General features: G+C 34.3%; 1 protein-coding gene across 1 annotated transcript in view; it reads right to left on the bottom strand.

Annotated features, from left to right (window-relative positions):
• Positions 1-9838: 9838 nt before the first annotated feature.
• The window catches only part of aig1 (androgen-induced 1 (H. sapiens)), an 89178-nt gene continuing 81283 nt past the window's right edge, over positions 9839-17733 (bottom strand). The window contains exons 5-6 of the mRNA XM_056481031.1: positions 16520-16683; positions 9839-10509 (exon numbers count right to left, since the gene is read on the bottom strand). Coding sequence (XP_056337006.1) covers positions 10475-10509; positions 16520-16683 — 199 coding nt within the window. The 3' untranslated portion in view covers positions 9839-10474. The remainder of the gene's footprint in view (positions 10510-16519; positions 16684-17733) is intronic.

Below are 17733 nucleotides of genomic sequence, written 5' to 3'. Positions count from 1 at the left end.
AATGCAAAAAAAAGTGTTGCAACCGTCCCCACTCTCCCCTATGAACCAAAAATTAACGAAGACCGAGGGTGTCAAGTTTAAAAATGGTAAATAAAATGCTTAAATTAGTCTTTATGATACCGTATATAATTGTGTGTTCATTCCTTTTGTGTTGACTGAAAGATCGAAAGTTACAGTACAAATGCTTCATACAACATGAGGGTGAGTAAATGTTCACTCTAAATATTCAGAGAGTTTTCCTGTTTTTACTATTACTCTTATAGATTTTGGTAACTTTTTTAATAATGTTTTTGATTGTTTAGTTTTAGATTTATTCAGATACTTATTCCTACTTTTTTAAGATGTAAGAATTATTGTTACACTAATGTTTTTATTTATTAAGCTCAGGATAAATGAAAATGAACATTTAAGTGCATTGTGGGAAAGGTTTCTATTTAAAATTGGAGCTTTCATTTGCACATAGTAATCATATATTCTGCTACTCATTGACGTTTCTGAAACTGATGATTATATAATTCTTTTTTTATTATTATTTAATAATATATATATTTAACTTTTTGTTTATATATTAAAAAAATGTGCATATAGTTTAGCTTTAATTATTTGTTTCCCGTTAGTAATTTTGGCACAGCAGCTTAAACTTTCAGTTAATTCCCAAGACAACATACATTTTTTTTAAGGTTTTGTTTTAGTTAACTAAATAGTTAATAATAATTTGATTTGATTTATTTATTTTGAACAGAAAAATCATACATAAAACAATTCTTTAAACAAAAATGCATTTCAACATGGTCGAAAGGAACCGGGATGAAGCACAAGCTTATTATTTTCCCCACCAGATTACCACACACATCATTAGTCTATACTTTAACTTATTTCTTCTTTTACTTATCTCTTCTTTTTACATGAAACATATTTTACTCATTTGGCATCTTTGACATATTATGTTTGATTCCATTTGTACATTTACATTTTATAACATAGACCCAAAAAAATACATAGTAATGCAAACAGCCTCTAATTGAAAGTTCATCAAACCTTTCTCAGTTTGTTCTTTTCAATCACCTCTATTCATCGTTATATTTCTTTAAAAATATATATTTTTTAAATTGATCAATATCCTGACATTGTTTGTGAATCTGTCCCAGACTCTTCCATAATTTCACACCACATACAGACATATGCAATTTTTTAAAAGTTGTTCTTGTTTTCAACCTCCTAAGATTTTGTTGTTCTCTCAGATTATATCCCCCTTGTCTTTCTTCAAAAAACTTTTGTATGCATCTCGGAAGTAATTTATTCTTAGCTTTAAACATAAATTGTGCTGTTTTAAATTTAACCAAATCATTGAACTTAAGTATCTTCAATTTATAAAATAAAGGATTTGTATGCTCCAAATACCCCACATTTTCTATCAGTCCAATTACTTTGTTCTGCATTGTACATGAGGATAGTAAGTTAGATTTATATGTATCTCCCCAAATTTCAACACAATAACTCCTATATGGCAATGTAAGTATGTTATATAAATCATACATTGATTTATTGTCCAGGATAAATCTTGCTTTATACAATATTGCTACAGTTTTTTTAGGGTTGTCGTGAGACCATTAATTAACCAGCTACTGTACCAGCTGAAGTATTGTGATACCAAGTAGTATAGCGATACTGTACTTCATAACTCAAATCCATGAAATAACGAAAAATGTCAGAAATACTCTATTTTATTTGTTATAATAGGCCTACTTGAATTGAATGAATAATTCCCTTATTATTGAAAAAAGTACTTGCACGTCTCTTCACCTAAAATGCATTCGTACCAACAAAAAAATACATTAAAACAAAGATACAAATTATACCAATTGAAATTCGTTACAAAAGAGCATTTTTCCAACAAACTTGGGTTATATGAAGTGGTCAAAAATTGGTTGATTCTTTCCTGTTGCTATTTTGGGTTGTTCATCTAATGTTTTAATCTTTTTTTTTGTCTTTCCAAAGTATGAATCCAAAGTAATCCAAATTGTTGTAGCTATTAAATCATAATGAAGCAGAAATGAATGGATTCAGATTCGAACTGAAGCATCAGAAAATATGCAATAGGCTACCATAAGGCACGAATTCTACACAGTTTTGCAACCTTAGAAGGCTCCAAATAAAATGGTCTTTTGTTGCACAAACGTCTGAGCATTTTAGTGACTTTTCCACATGCAACATTATGTATTGTAGACAGACTGTTAATGACGATACTACCATTTACAAACTACAGTGGCACCGGCAGTATTTTGGAGCCATAGTATCATGATACTAGAGTAGTACCGGTAAACTGTGCAACCCTACAGTTTTTACCAATTTTGATATCACATTATTTATTTGCGGTTTCCAACTAATTTTAGTTATTTTTATTCCAATATAACACCAAGAAACTTAATTGCATATACTCATTCTATAAGTTCATTATCAAATTTTAAATCTAAATTATGACTACTTTTTAATTTCCCAAATAACAACCTTTGTTTTATCTATATTTAATGACAATTTGTTTACTTTAAACCACACTTTCAATTGATTAATTTCTGTTTTAATCATAATAATTATAAAATAATTCAGTTTGGCACCCTATAATTTTATTTTATCATTACTGAGTTTTTATTGCTAATGTTTTTATTTTTTTGTTTTAATTTTAATTTCAGCTCAATTTAGTATTTTTGATAAATGTAACAAATTGAATTACATTTATTAATTAAATTAATATATTAACAGTTAACAGAAATGAAACATATTTCCTTTGCATTTACTTTTTTTCCCCAGTTAACATCAACAGTTTTGATTTTAGTTTTAGTTGACTGTAATAACCCTGTCTCATTCTTTCTCTCGCTGTGAAAATATTCCTGTCATTTCACGTTTTTAGTTATGAAAGTATAACATGAGCAGTACCATAATGGTTTCTAAAACCCCACAATATTAAATTGCCATGTAATATGTTATTAGTGGCTGGAAGTGGCTTTTCTGCGGATGCATATGAAAGAGAAATCAAGTGGTTTTGGAAGTAGATGTGAGGTGTCTGAGATGTTTAGGTCTGTCATTTCTCAAGCCCTGTCTTCTTACATGGTTCTGTCGGCAATATCGTATATATGAAAAATATTCTCAACTCTGCTATTGCCATTGAAAGTAAAGAACCCATGGGTTTTATTGTTTCGTGATGAATGATCAGACAATTGAAAGCTCACAGCTGGCTTTTTTAATACGAACATACTATCTTGATGTTGAAATGACAGCAGCTGTTGTTAATAAGAAAAATTAATCATTTAGATTCATTGTGTAAGCAGTAGAATCTTAGTAACCAATTGGAAACAACAGAGGCCTGGCTCTGCACCTGGTAAGCATTTAACAGGTGTTATGCCCTGGCAGCGTTACGCCATGAGTCAGTGCCAATAAAAAAAAAAAAAACATTGTAAAACAAGCTGCATCCACCTACGCTCTTCCCCGTTCACATGGAGGAGAACAATATTTACTCGCTAACTCTTATTCCATTGACGCGTTTCATAAAGCTTCATTCAGCTTTTAATAGACTGAATCAAAGTTGCAGATTAATGTGAGCTATCAAGGTATTTCGTAATAGATTTTCCAGTGTGAGGTAAAAACTGTATGTCTGAGTAACCTACAGTGGGTTTGGGAAAGACGCAAGGCATTTTAATCTGGAAATTACAGTATGAAGTATTTATTTTTAATTATAGCATACTGTGGGGATGTTGAAAGCTTGTTGCTGATTGGTAGATGTATAAGCAAGGTGTGCAATTATTTTCAGATTTGGTTAAAATCCAGATTCAAATAATTTCTTCAAAGAATTTTAAATATTTTAACAGCAGAATAACCAAAAACACGCAAATCAATGTAAGCAATAAAATTAAATTATTGAAGTATTTCCAAGTTGATCCTGGACAATCCAGTCTTTCACTCTAAAACATGCTGGGTTATTTCAACCCAACTCTGGGTGTAGTATGGACCAGTAATATTGTAAAATGGTGAATTTTTATAAATAAAATGAATAGGATCAAATTTAACCCAATGTTTGGGTTAGTCCACACTTCACCCATTACATTACTATAGAAACAAACATTAATTGTTGAAACATTCATTCATTCATTCATTCATTCATTCATTCATTCATTCATTCAATCTTTCATTCTAAAAGCCTAAATCAGAAAAAGTTGGGACAGTATGGTAAAAGCTGAATAAAAAAAGTAGTAATTTCTAAATTTACTTTGACTTGTATTTCATTGCAGACAATACAACAAACATTATTTAATGTGTTTGAAGTGTAAATTTGTCTCATTCTTCCAGCAAACAAGTGTTAAGGTGGGCAACAGTACATCTTCGTTGTCGCATTTTGCGCCACACATTCTCTGTTAGAGATAGGTTGGGACTGCAGACAGGCTAGGCAAGAACCTGCATCCTCTTCCTCCGCAGCCAGGACTTTGTAATGTGTGCAGAATGTGGTTTTGCATTGTCTTGTTGAAATGGGCATCCCTGGAAAAGAAGGCAGCATATTGTACTCCAAAATCTCTATGTATTTTTCAGCATTAATGGTGCCATCACATAAGTGCAAGTTACCTTTGCCAAGGGCTCTGACACAACCCCATACCATGACAGACTCTGGCTTTTGGACTTGTTGCTGGAAACAGTCTGGATGATCCTTTTCTTTCTTGGTCCGAAGCACACAACATCAATTTCTCCCCAAAAATACCTGAGATACTGATTCATCTGACCACAGTACACTATTCCACTGTGTTATGGTCCATCCCAGATGCCTCAGAGCCCAGAGAAGTTGACGGCGCTTCGGGACACTGTTAACATAGGGCTTCTTTTTGGCACAGTACAGTTTTATCTGGCCTTTGTGGATGTACTACACATTGTGGTACTTGACAAAGGCTTGCCAAAGTCGTCCTGAGCCCTTGTGGTGATACCGCTTATAGATGAATGACGATTCTTGATGCAGTGCCGTCTGAGGGATCGGAGATCATGGTAGTTCAGCTTAGGCTTGCGCCCTTGTCCTTTACGCACTGAGATCTCTTGATGTTATGAACCGCTGAAGGTGAAATATCCAAATGTCTTCCCATCTTCCTTTGAGGAACATTGTTTTTAAACATTTCAATAATTTTCTCACATATTGTTGCCAAACTGGGCGATCCTCTGCCCAAAGGACTAGACCTTTCTTGGATGCTTGAACAATCACCTTTCCATTTTTATTTGCATTTTTCATACTGTCCCAACGTTTACTGATTTTTGGTTGTAAAAACCGAGGCATATTTTTTCCCCACAATGATGCCTCTTGTACATTGTCTTATTATCCTTTGGGAGAAGCCAGTGTCATTTCCGGTCAGAAAACAACAGGCTTGACTGTATATAATATATATTCAAATTTAGTATCTAGTTTAAATCCAGAACTTTGGATGTAAACATAGTTATTGCAAACGAATTCAAGATATATTGCCTTACAGTAACATAAACCATAAATTGTTGTCCGGGAATGTGCATTTAAGGGATGGTTCACACAAAACTGAAAATTGTCATCATTTACTCTCCCTTAACTTGTTCCAAACTTGTTCTTTGTTGTATTGAAAACAAAAAGCTGGAAACCTGTAACCATTGACTTCCACAGTATTTGTTTTTCCTACTTTGGAAGTCAATGGTTAGAGGTTTTCAACTTTCTTCAAAATATCTTCTTTTGTGTTCAACAGAATAAAGAATCTCAAAGTTTTATAACCAATTAAGGGTGAATGCATAGTACATTTAAATACAGTTTTGAGTGAAATATCCCTTCAAGAAAGTGATGATAATAATAATAATAATAATACTGCATTTTATTTAAAGGTGCCTTTCATGACACTCAAGGTCACCGTATAGGACGGCTAGAACAATCAGTTCAAATAAAAACACAATGAAAGTCAATAAAATACAATACAAACTTTTTAAAAAAATGCAGTCGGTCAAAGTGAATAAGCTGTTCTAAACAGATGTGTTTTGAGTTTGGATTTAAATTGTGATATAGAGTCTAAATTACGGAGATCAGGAGGAAGTGAATTCCAAAGCTGAGGAGCAGAGTGGCTGAAGGATCTGCTCCCCATGGTGACAAGGCGCACAGAGGGAACAGTGAGGTGATTGAAAGAAGAAGAGTGTTCGAGAAGGTGTGGCGATATGAACAAGATTAGCAAGGTATGGAGGAGCAAGATTGTGGATGGCTTTAAAAGTGAGAAGTATTTTATAATTAATTCTGAAAAAGATGGGAAGCCAGTGAAGCTGTTGTAAAATGGGTGTGATTTGACAGATTGTCAACAGATTTGACACAGGTTTTTTGTGATAATACGACTGCAGGGTTTTGTACCAGTTGTAATTTATGAAGGGTTTTTTTAGGGAGGCCAAACAGAAGAGAATTACAGTAATCTAAATGGGATGTGACTAAACTATGAACAAGAATGGCAGCTGAATGAGGAGTGAGGAAAGGACTTAAATGATTTATATTTCGAAGGTGGAAATAAGAGGACCGGGTGACACTATTAACATGTGCAGTGAATGAAAGGGTGCTGTCGAAGAGGACCCCCAGACTCTTAACCTGAAGGGAGGGGTTGATGACAGAATCATCTGTGGGAATGGAAAATCTATGTGATTTATTTAAAGTGGATCGTAAGGAAGTTTGTGGTGAACCAGGATTTGATGTCTGCAAAGCAGTTAGTAAGGGATGAAGGTGGGAGTTTGTGGTTTGGTTTGGTTGATAGGTAGAGCTGGGTGTCATCTGCGTAGCAATGAAAATGAATTTGGTGTTTGCGGAAAATATAACTAAGTGGAAGAAGATAGATGATAAATAGCAGAGGACCCAAAACTGAACCCTGGGGCACACCGGTAGTGACGGGGACTGATGACGAGGTGAAAGACTGTAATTGATGATGAATCTTAATGCAGAATAAAGTGTAGTCCAGACCAGTTTGTTTATCACTGAGCTGTGCTTCAGATGCATCACACACACCATTTGCACTGCAAAATTTGACTGTACTCACCTCATTTACAACTTTTTTTTTTCTTCTAAAGTTTGTTAATACACGTTAGGGAGCCGTTCCGTTTGGTACGTCAACATGCAGGAGAGGCAGTGTTAATGAGGAGACTATGAAGTGCCGATCTGAAAATAACACTGACAGAGAATTTAAACACGCACACACACTTTCACCATCTCCACACACCTCCAAAACACACAGCATCAGACAATATTAAGAACAAGACTGTTGTCAGGCAAACCTATCCAAATTTAAAATGCAATATTTCAGAAAAAATAAAACAACATTTAATTGCTAGTCTGTGTTGAAGACTTTCTTTTTTTGTTGTTTAACGATTCCTCCGAGAATAAAAATCATGCATGATAGGGTGTGAACATGAAACGGGCGAGTATTTTGACAGTTTTGTATGAATATTTAGATGTGATAATACAAGGTTTCTCACTAATGGCTTCTTTTAAACCATCTGAGAGGTTTTGCTCTTCATGTTTCCGCTTTTATCGCATGGCATTTCACCGTTCTGTTGCACCGAATTCTTATTCTTGGCTGTTCGGGACACATTTTGGACTCGAAATTGCAGTTTGAGGGGACGAGGTTCAGCAGGGCCTGGTTATTTAGACTTGTCCGTCAGAAGGTGATTGTTATTCCTTTTCTAGCGAACTCCTTTTCCTTCGGCCTGAAATGTGTGTTTCTCATTAAAAGAATGTCCAGCTCTGCACAAAGGAATTGTTATGTTTGGGCAACATCTGTGTCTTAAAAGGCAGAGGCGAAAAGGCCAGAGAAAATACAGGACAAACATTAAATCATAAGTACAACAATTTTTTCCTCTGTAATTGAATGGTTGGCTCTGCTTTTCCCACAGAATTGTGGTGCGTCTGCGTATGAGTGTTAGGGGACAAAGAAAATAGACTGTAGGTTTCATTTCGCTCTTCCTCTTGTCTGGTTTCCTCCATGGCTTTGGAAGAACACGTAAAAAAAATGACAATTTAATTATCAGACTTTTTTTTTATTAATAAAAGATGATGAAACAGCTTATTACTAAAGTAAATCAAAAGGCAGCAATAAATTCCGTTAAGATTAAAAGTCATTTGTAATAGGAGGTAACACTTTACTATATAAAGGTTCCACGTTTCTTCAACTTAAGCTACAAAACGATCGTAGAGATATTGACAACTAAATCCATATGAAATAAGAACTTTATTAAAGTCTGATAATACAATTGCATGACGAGTAAATGTTTTGCCTTTTTAATGTGGAACAGAACTACAATCCCATGAAGCACTGCAGATGACAATATAGATATACAGAGAAATTTCAAAATGGTATAGGCTGTATGTTTTATTTTATGCAGAAAAACAAATACACTGACAATTTTCATTGGCAAAATTTGGAATATTTATTGTTGTTTTCTCTACAATGAAATTTCTGTTAAAAAAACACCTATTATACATTTAAAAGGGTCATATTTTGGTTTTGGGGGTCTCCAACAACAGGCTGATATGCATGCAAGGTCAAAAAACACTTTCATTTTCTTTTAATTTGCATTTCTTTTTAACTAATTATGACTTGTGTATGATTCGTTCAGCGATTCATTTGTTCCAAAACCCCTCCTTAGCACAAAGCTAATCTGCACCACCGCTGTGTGTGAGCCCAATGAGGAGTGCATTAAAGCAGGGCAGTTAAACACCAGTATAAGGCTTAAGTTTTGTATCGACATCACGCCGAAACAGCTAAAGACTCGTTATCAAGACGATTCATTTGAAGCACTTATGAGTCGACTCTTTTATAGATGAAACAATAATTTTAAACGCGGTGCACTTTCAGATTTAAGCCTAAGCTGAATATTTCTCTTCACTTACTAAGAATTGTGTAAAATCCCTTGCACGCTACATAGTAGGTCATTTTCAAAAACACATAATAGGGGGTCTTTATCAAAAAAAGACAATTATAAATCGTAAATCCAGAGAATCAGATTTTTCAAGTAGTCTTAGTTTTTTCACTCATGTCATTTGTGGTGCTTCATGAGAGTGGACTGTGCTGAACATCTCTTTTGATGTTTTGTTTGATGCAGTTTTCTGATTGGGGGATTTTTCTGTAAAGCATCAAATATTGAATAATATATAAACATATATAAAAAAAATTCTTCACGTATTCCGCTATTAAGCATTACTGTTTTAAAAATAAGATTTGATAAATGGATGGGTTCAACACAAGCATATAAGATCTTTTTACATCATACAAGTGAATTGAGTTAATGCTTACAGTAGCGGATTGGGTCCCACTTTTTAATTAAGGGGCCTTAACTAATATTTACTTGCACTGAAATTAATAATTTGTTACAATGTACTTATTGTGTAAACATGTTTTTTCATTGTACTTATGATTGATTAAATACATGCATGTAATTACATCTGTAATTAATTTCTGTAATTACATATTTACATCACTCTCTCTTACACCTTAACCCACCGTTAAACCTATCCATACTACTAAACCTGTCCCTAACCCGACCCGTATCCCACCTCAATAGTACCAGATGCAAGTACATAGTAGTTAAAGCCATTTAATATAAACTGGGATCCACAAAATTAATATCTTACGGGTTTGAAAAAGACTTGAGAGTGAGTAAACGATGACAATTTTTATTTTGGAGTGAACTAACCCCGTTGTTTTTATTTTTTAACAATACATACATTTTTAAATGATAAAAATAATACAATTAACCATTAAAAAACAACAACAAATATATTTATTAACATTTACAAAGTTTAATGAATGCTTAAAAAATATATTGCTCATATAGTTCAAGTTAGCAAATGCTAACAAATAATGTAAAGTGTGATCAAATTGAGGCAGGCCTGTCACGTTCCTTTCTGGCAATGTTTGAATATGATGTGGCAATATCAGCTTGGATTAATCAAACAAAACAAAAGCTTTATGGCTTCAGAAGGACCACAAACACTGCATTACCTTGTGCTCACTGTCGTTTGCCATATGCTATTGTGGATATAAAGGTGTTGCTTATTTATTTTACATGGGCAAATAATGACAGAATACCCATAAATCATCCCTTATGTAAATAACACCCATCATGAGTGATATATGCAATATATAATACGTATGGTTGTTTGTAACACTGGCTTTGGACACGTGATGACAGCATGTGTTCAGTACACATAATTCAATGATCACGCAATGCTTGAGGTATTCTGAAATGCTGTAACATTCAACCGGAAATTCAATACATGAATTATTCAACTTAATGTTCAAGCCAATGCAGGTCTGTGCTTTATTTAGTCGTTAAGGGGCATCAATGATGGCATATGAGTAAATGAGATAAAAGGGGAGCAAAATAAATAGATTATGTTGGTTTAAACTCAAGTCAAAGTCTGATTAGATGTAAGAGGAAGAAAAAGAGTCTGTGATGATCCTCAGTCAGATTTGGTCTTGTCTGATTCCAGAATGCCTAGAAAAATCAAACAAAAAAAAAAGGTTATATACTTATTCTGCTTCTTTCAATTCAGACATTTTATACAGAAGCAGTTCCCTTATTTCCCCAACTGCCCACCTGAAACTCATATAGATAACTTCCTCCATTCGAATGCCACTCAATAACTTGATTTCAGTTAGTTATCATTTGATAAATTCAATTATTGCTGATCATACCGATGCATTTAAAGATACCTGGGAGCGAGATCTAGAAGTTACTAAGACAGAGGATCTATGGGATAACATTTTAGCCTAGGTGCATTCCTCTTCATTATGTGCTAGACATGGTTTGATGCAGTGTAGAATATTATTGAGCTCACTTAACCAATGGTCAGTTGGCTAATTTTGTTTCAGATAGAGGCTCTGCTTGTTATCATTTCAAATATTCACCTGCTGACCATCTGCATATGTTTTGAACATGACTACAGCTGGCCACCTTTTGGTCAGGTGTTTTTAATACACTCAATAAAGCCCTTAAAATAAATATACAACCTGATCCTTTGCTAGATCTCTTTGGTGTATCCCTTGGACCTGATTTGACAGTCCTTGACAGCAAGGTTGTTGCCTTTACCACAATTTTAGCCAGACGAGCCATACTTTTAAAGTGGAAACACACTGCTTATTTTACACGTTTCCTTACCCAAATACACCTGATTCAGATCATCAGCTCATTAGCAGAGACATAAAGACCTGTAATGGGTGTGACAGACAAAGGAGACATTCAAAACATGCAGTGTTGGTGATCTTCTAGAAAAGTGGTTGAGTAACACTGTTCTAGAAGACCAGCCAGAAAGCAGCTGTGGAAAGCCACATCTCCGTTATCAAGAGTTTGCGTTTCAGATTGTCTATGCTTGAATTACCAACATTTCTAAGAGGTCGTTTACATGACATTTTCAGTGAAAAATGGGAAACATAATATTGCTTTCCCTGTTCGTTTACATGACAATGGCATTTTTGTAACTGAAAACACATAAGAAAATACAAACATTCATAGTGAAAGATTTTGAAAATGACACTGTTGCTCTGTCTGTGTAAATACTCGAAAACGAGAGTCTCTGAAAACAATGACATTGTGCACCAAATAGTGGCCTGGCATAGGGAATACAGGTAATTTTTAAATAGGTAATATATTTTAGATTCTATTATAAGTAATTATTTTGGTCGCTTTCATGCATGTGTGTAAACATTTTAAAATGTTTAAAACAAAAATGCAATGTAAATGGCACCTTAAATAGTACATACTGTACAGAAGATCTGAGGTAAAGTATATGCTGGTGCTTTCAGTATGACAATAAACGTCATGTTAAAATTAATTCAAACTTTAACATTTAAAACACATAATCAGTACCTGAGGTGATCATTGTCGTAGTACGTCTGTGCTGTTTTGTATTAAAATAGAATCTTGCAGAAACTATATTATGTATTGTCAGAAAAGTGGCTAAATTATACAAATTCAAGCAATTTCATGCCTATGAAAATATACAGTTTTAAAAAGGAGCTGTGCCCCCAAGCCTCACCCCCTAAACCCCATCATTGTTAAACCCATAAACCCAATGAGATCATACAAATTAATTCAAATTACTCACTAAATCAAAAAAGCCATGGGATTGTTGCAATTTTGCAAGTCACTGTCGTGGATGGTTGGGACAAAAACTCCCATTAACATGGAAATTATGCCTTTCATCACATGAAATTGTATGATGCTGATAATTATATCTTAACATAAATAATGGACATTGGTTGGATAATTGTTATTTTTTCCACTTGTGACGTAAATTTAAGGTTGACCCACTAAACTTATTCAGTGATGTTTTTGCTACCTTTTTGGACCTAGAAAGTGTTAGTCGTGCACAGAGGAACAGAAACATCTCAGATTTCAAAACAAATGTAATCATTTGTGTTCTGCAGATGAACAAAGGTATTACGTGGAACTACTTAAAGGTGAGTAACAAATGACTGAACAGGGAAACATTATTTTAAGGTGTCCTTGTTACACACATTCCACATATTTATTATAGTAATTACAATTAATTATGCATAATTATATTAAAATCACCACAGACTAAATATTCAAATAACCCTCAACTTAACTCTAACCCTAAATGTGTAGGGTTAAGTTTAGGGTTATTTAAAAATACACCTGAATATACACTGAAAAAAATTATTTCTGCAAAATTCATTCATTCATTTTCCTTCGGCTTAGTCCCTTTATTCATCAGGGGCCGGCACAGCAGAATGAACCGCCAAATTTTCCAGCATACATTTTACACAGTGGATGTCCTTCCAGCTGCAACCCAGTACTGGGAAACACCCATACACTCTCATATTCACACACACACATACATTACAGCCAGTTTAGTTTATTCAGTTCACCTATAGCGCATGTCTTTGGACAGTGGGGGAAACCGGTGCACCCAGAGGAAACCCACAAGAACAAGGGGAGAACATGCAAACTCCACTTAAAAAGATATTTAAAGATGATTTCTTGAATTTTTATTTTCTGTGTATTCAAGTATAAAAAAGTAATTAAATGTAAATAATTAAACTGCATTTGATAACATTAAATATAAATGCAAATCAGCATGTGATGACATTCCTGTTCACAAATGATGCATAACATTGCAGATGCTGATAATAAATACTGCATTAACTAAATCCAGTGAATCTTTTTTTTCAGTGTACATACATTACTATAGTATACTAACACACACACACACACACACAAAAAACGACTTGTTCTAACTACTTTGTTTTATGTTCAATCCACTCAAATTTGGAAAAAATCATTAAGTTAACTTAACCTTCCTGCGTGTTCGGGTCAAATCTGACCAATTTACAACATAAAACACTCATAAATATTGTGTTTTACATCTGATTTCCTCAAGGCCTAATGATATCCTCCACACTATGTAGTTGAACATGTAAAAGTGATGATAATCTCTTTCATTGAATTTTAAGTGTTTTAATCAACTGTGTTACACCTGTGGTGTTCCCGGTCAAAAGTGACCAGTGTAGGAAATGAATGGGTATCCAGACTATATTAAACCATCAAACAGAAAACATCCCCGTACACAATAACCCAACTCACACACATTTCAGACTGAACAATGTCTTTTGTGGGTACACATCTCTTTCCTGTGCTTACAGGTATGTGCCGATCCTTCCACGTGATTACCTCCATGACATTTTGTAATAGATTTTCAGTGCCTATTTGTATTTTCACTGCAGCTATTTTTTTGTCTAATTCTATAAATTCAAGTTAAACACTAGTTTGAGACATTGTTCACAGATAAGGAATGCTTTTTGAGCAATTTAAAAGAAGTTAAAAGAAACTGGTCAAGATTGACCGGTAACACTAAAGTTAGGGTGAGAATTGAACAGGACAGGAGGGTTAATTTGTGTTGGGAGAACATGAAGGAACTGTGTGAAACCAACCATTATTTTTTTTACATTAAACATATTTTCTTTAATATTTTTCATAACCACTGCATGCTACAGTGACATATTCCAGAGCTGCGATCTCTTGGCAACTGATTGTGCATTTCAACGAGCTGTTCAAACCAGACTGAACAACAGCACAAAGCATTAGAGTCGGAAGTGTTCATAGTAGGTTTAGCTGGAGGGGCTGTTGTAGATTTCCAACACTGCTGCTCTGGACATAAGAGGACGAATGGACACAAACCAGTGTGTGTGTGTGATTTGCAGGTCAGTGTCAAACAGGTGGGAGGAAGAGAAGGTTTCTCCGTCTGCTGCTGTCAGACTGCTCGCGGCTCTGTTCTCCATCTGCTGTGTGCTGAACTACACCCACGATGCACTGCTGCAGTCTCTAGCGCTAACAGGTGGAGAAGTATGTGTGTGTGTGTGGGATGTGTATGTACCTGAGGGGAAGTATATAATGTCTCTAGCCATTCTCCCGGCGTGGGCTTAAGAGCAAGACATTTGAAGCTAGACATGATAAATATTCAACACAAACTAACTCGCAGTCAATGATGGAAAATTCAGAAATTTACAGTTCACACTTGCTGAAAGAGATATTAGAGGTAGTCCCGGAAATGCTATTTAAAGGGCACCTATTTTACCCCTTTTTCAAGATTTAAGATACGTATTTTGTGTCTCCAGAATGTGTCTGTAAAGTTTCAGCTCAAAACACCCATCAGATTATTTATTAAACCTTCAGAACATTGGAATTCTCTGCTCTGAACACATTGTAGCGTTTTTTGTTGCCTGTGCCTTTAATGCTAGTTCTCCCCGCCCACTGTTGCCACATGCCTGTCAGTGTGTTTCCATCTCCGTCAGATAAACAGCACAGTGACAGACATAAAGGAAGCAGATCTCACGTAACCTTTGTAAGAAATACTACAGTAAGAACTTTCAAAGTTCAAACAAATAGTGTCAGATATTTCAGTTTTACCGCAAATATCAAAACTTTTCAAATGAACTTCTTTCTTCTGTTAAACACACAAGAAGATATTATAGATAAACCTGTAACCATTGACTTGCAACCATTGTTTTTCCTATGGAAGTCAATTTTCACAGCTTTATTCAAAATATCTTCCTTTGTATTCAACAGAAGAAAGAAACTACTCAGCAAACATTTTTTGTGTTTAATAGACGTCTAATAGACATCTAAATGAAGACAGCTTGGCTAAAACAAGGCTAAACATGGGCTGTCTGTGAAAATCTATTAGACATCTAAGAATAGCCCAAAACTAGACTAGTCATCAAATAGACAGATGAGACAGACTTTATATGTGTAGACTTTCAAATCTGTTTATTTGATGACTAGTTTTGGCCTATTCTTAGACGCCTTGTAGATTCACTGACAGCCCAAATTTAGCCTTGTTTTTGCCAAGACAACTATATTTAGATGTCTATTAGACATCTGTTAGACATCTTTTAGGCAGTTTTTAAAAACAAAAAATGCTTGCCGTGTAACAGGTTAGGTTAACCAATTGAGGGTGAGTAAATAGTGAACTCATTTTCATTTATAGGGGTAAACTATACCTTTAATAGCAATTTCAGAGGCTTCCTTTTTGTTTTTTGAGTGGTCAGTAGAAAGAAAGTCATAGAGGTTTGGAATTAATAAACACTGTAAGAAAATTCCAGTTTTTTACAACGTTACTGTAATTTTTCACAGTAAATTACATTAGTATCACTTTACAGGATTAACTGTAAATATTCACAGTAATGGGTTGTGTTCAGAATTTTATTGTGAAATTAATCAAATTAGCATGATTACAGCAAAATACTGTAAAATGGGTTATATATTAGTTAGTTATTAGTTAAATTAGTTATATGTTAGTTATAGGAATTCAAACTCTTTTTATTTCATTCAACACAGACATTAATACAAATGAAATTTTATGCTAGTATTGGCACTTCTTGATATTTAGAAATAACAAAATGTTATTGCAGCTCCAAAATAAATTTGGTTACATCTTCAAAAATAACTCATCCTGTTTTGAAACAACATGAATGTCAAGGTAAAATTTCATTTTTAAGTGAACTGCACCTTTAATTTTATAAGGTTAACAAGAAATTATAAAATAATTTTTAATGAACATAACTTTGTGCTTAGTCAAAAATGTAGTAAACTGGAACAAAAGTAATTGATTCATAAAACCAAACACTGTTAAACACACAAAATGATTTCAAAGTCAAGGTAAATGTCAGAATCAGTAGCCGAGGAAAGCCTGCTTTACAGTAAATTATAGATAATTCTACAAGATAATAGTGTGAAATCACAGTAATGGACTTTACTATCTACTGTGAAGTTACAATATATGGCTGTAATTTCACAGTAATTTAATGTAACTAAATTACTGTGAACTACCTCAAAGTAATTATGAATTTACTTACAGTATTTTACTGTGAAAGTAATGCAATTATTAGCCAGTAATTTACAGTCAATTTAAGGTACATTTTTTTACAGTGTAGAAATTAATAAACTGTTTTTTTTGTGTGGACAAACCATCACTTTAACTTACTCTTTGAGGAATCCCAGATGTAGTTGTTCAGAATTTCTCCCAAGACGTAGTAGACATTGATTAGAGCCATGAGGCAGAAGAAGAAGAGTATTCTGGCCGTGGGCCCGATGTGCTCCAGCAGAGGATAAACCCACACCCCCGTCATGCTGTGCACCCAGCACATCCTATGAGAGCCAGACACAGAAAATCTGTTACCCCTTTTAATGTGTTTATACATCTGTCTGCTAAATCCAGCAGTCACCACGCTGTCAATGTGTCTACCATTCATGTCTGTGATACTAGACACTGCTCTTTTTGTTACCATGCAGAGCTGCTTCAAAATCCTTTTTTTTTTTTTTAAAGCTAGAGCAATTTTAATGCATTCACATGGCTATAGTCTACAGCCTGACAGTCCGTTTATGTAATGGATTGCGTCTGTTTAATCTACGTCTGCACTCATATCTTTGGCTTTAATATTTGATGATTATTAAGGAAAGACACTGCAGGTGAATAGAGTTAAGAAAATAGCTAACATTTAACACCATACTTCCCCAGGTGATTGATTGTATTTAGAATCGCAGTTTTTTTTATTAGACATTGACTAAAGTTTGAACAGTTAACACAAAAATAAAAATTTACCCTGTATTTACTCACCTTCAAATGGTTCCAATTTATGAGCTTAACTTTCAACTCTCTCTATGAGTTTCTTTTTTTCTGTTGAACATAAAAGATATTTTGAAGAATGTTGTAAACCAGTAACCATTGGCGTCCATAGTAAGAAAAAAATCATACTATGGAAGTTAATAACTTTCAGTTTTCAGCCTTTTTCAAAATATCTTCTATTTTGAAACTTGTTAAAACAAACTTTAAAGGGATAGTTCACTGCAGGTTTTGAATGGACTATTGTTTATTTTTGGGTGAACTATCCCTTTAAGCTTTAAAATGCAAACAAGGCATTATTTTATTTAATGTCTAGTACAGAAATCTGAACGTTGGATGAGGTCAGGTTCAAAATTCCTGATGCATTTTTTTTAACATAAGGCTGTTTACACGACAACGATGTAGACAAAAATGAAATTGTTAAAGTTTCATGACAACATTCATTTTCTTTTTGGCTTAGTCCCTTTTTTAATCTGGGGTTGCCACAGCGGAATGAACCGCCAACTTATCCAGCATAAGTTATACGCAGCAGATGCCCTTACAGCTGCAACCCATCACTTGGAAACATTCATACA

The sequence above is a fragment of the Danio aesculapii genome, chromosome 20, assembly GCF_903798145.1.
Source record: "Danio aesculapii chromosome 20, fDanAes4.1, whole genome shotgun sequence".
NCBI lineage: Eukaryota > Metazoa > Chordata > Actinopteri > Cypriniformes > Danionidae > Danio > Danio aesculapii.
Note: the sequence above shows the minus strand (reverse complement) of the source record. Positions and strands in the feature narration are given on the sequence as shown.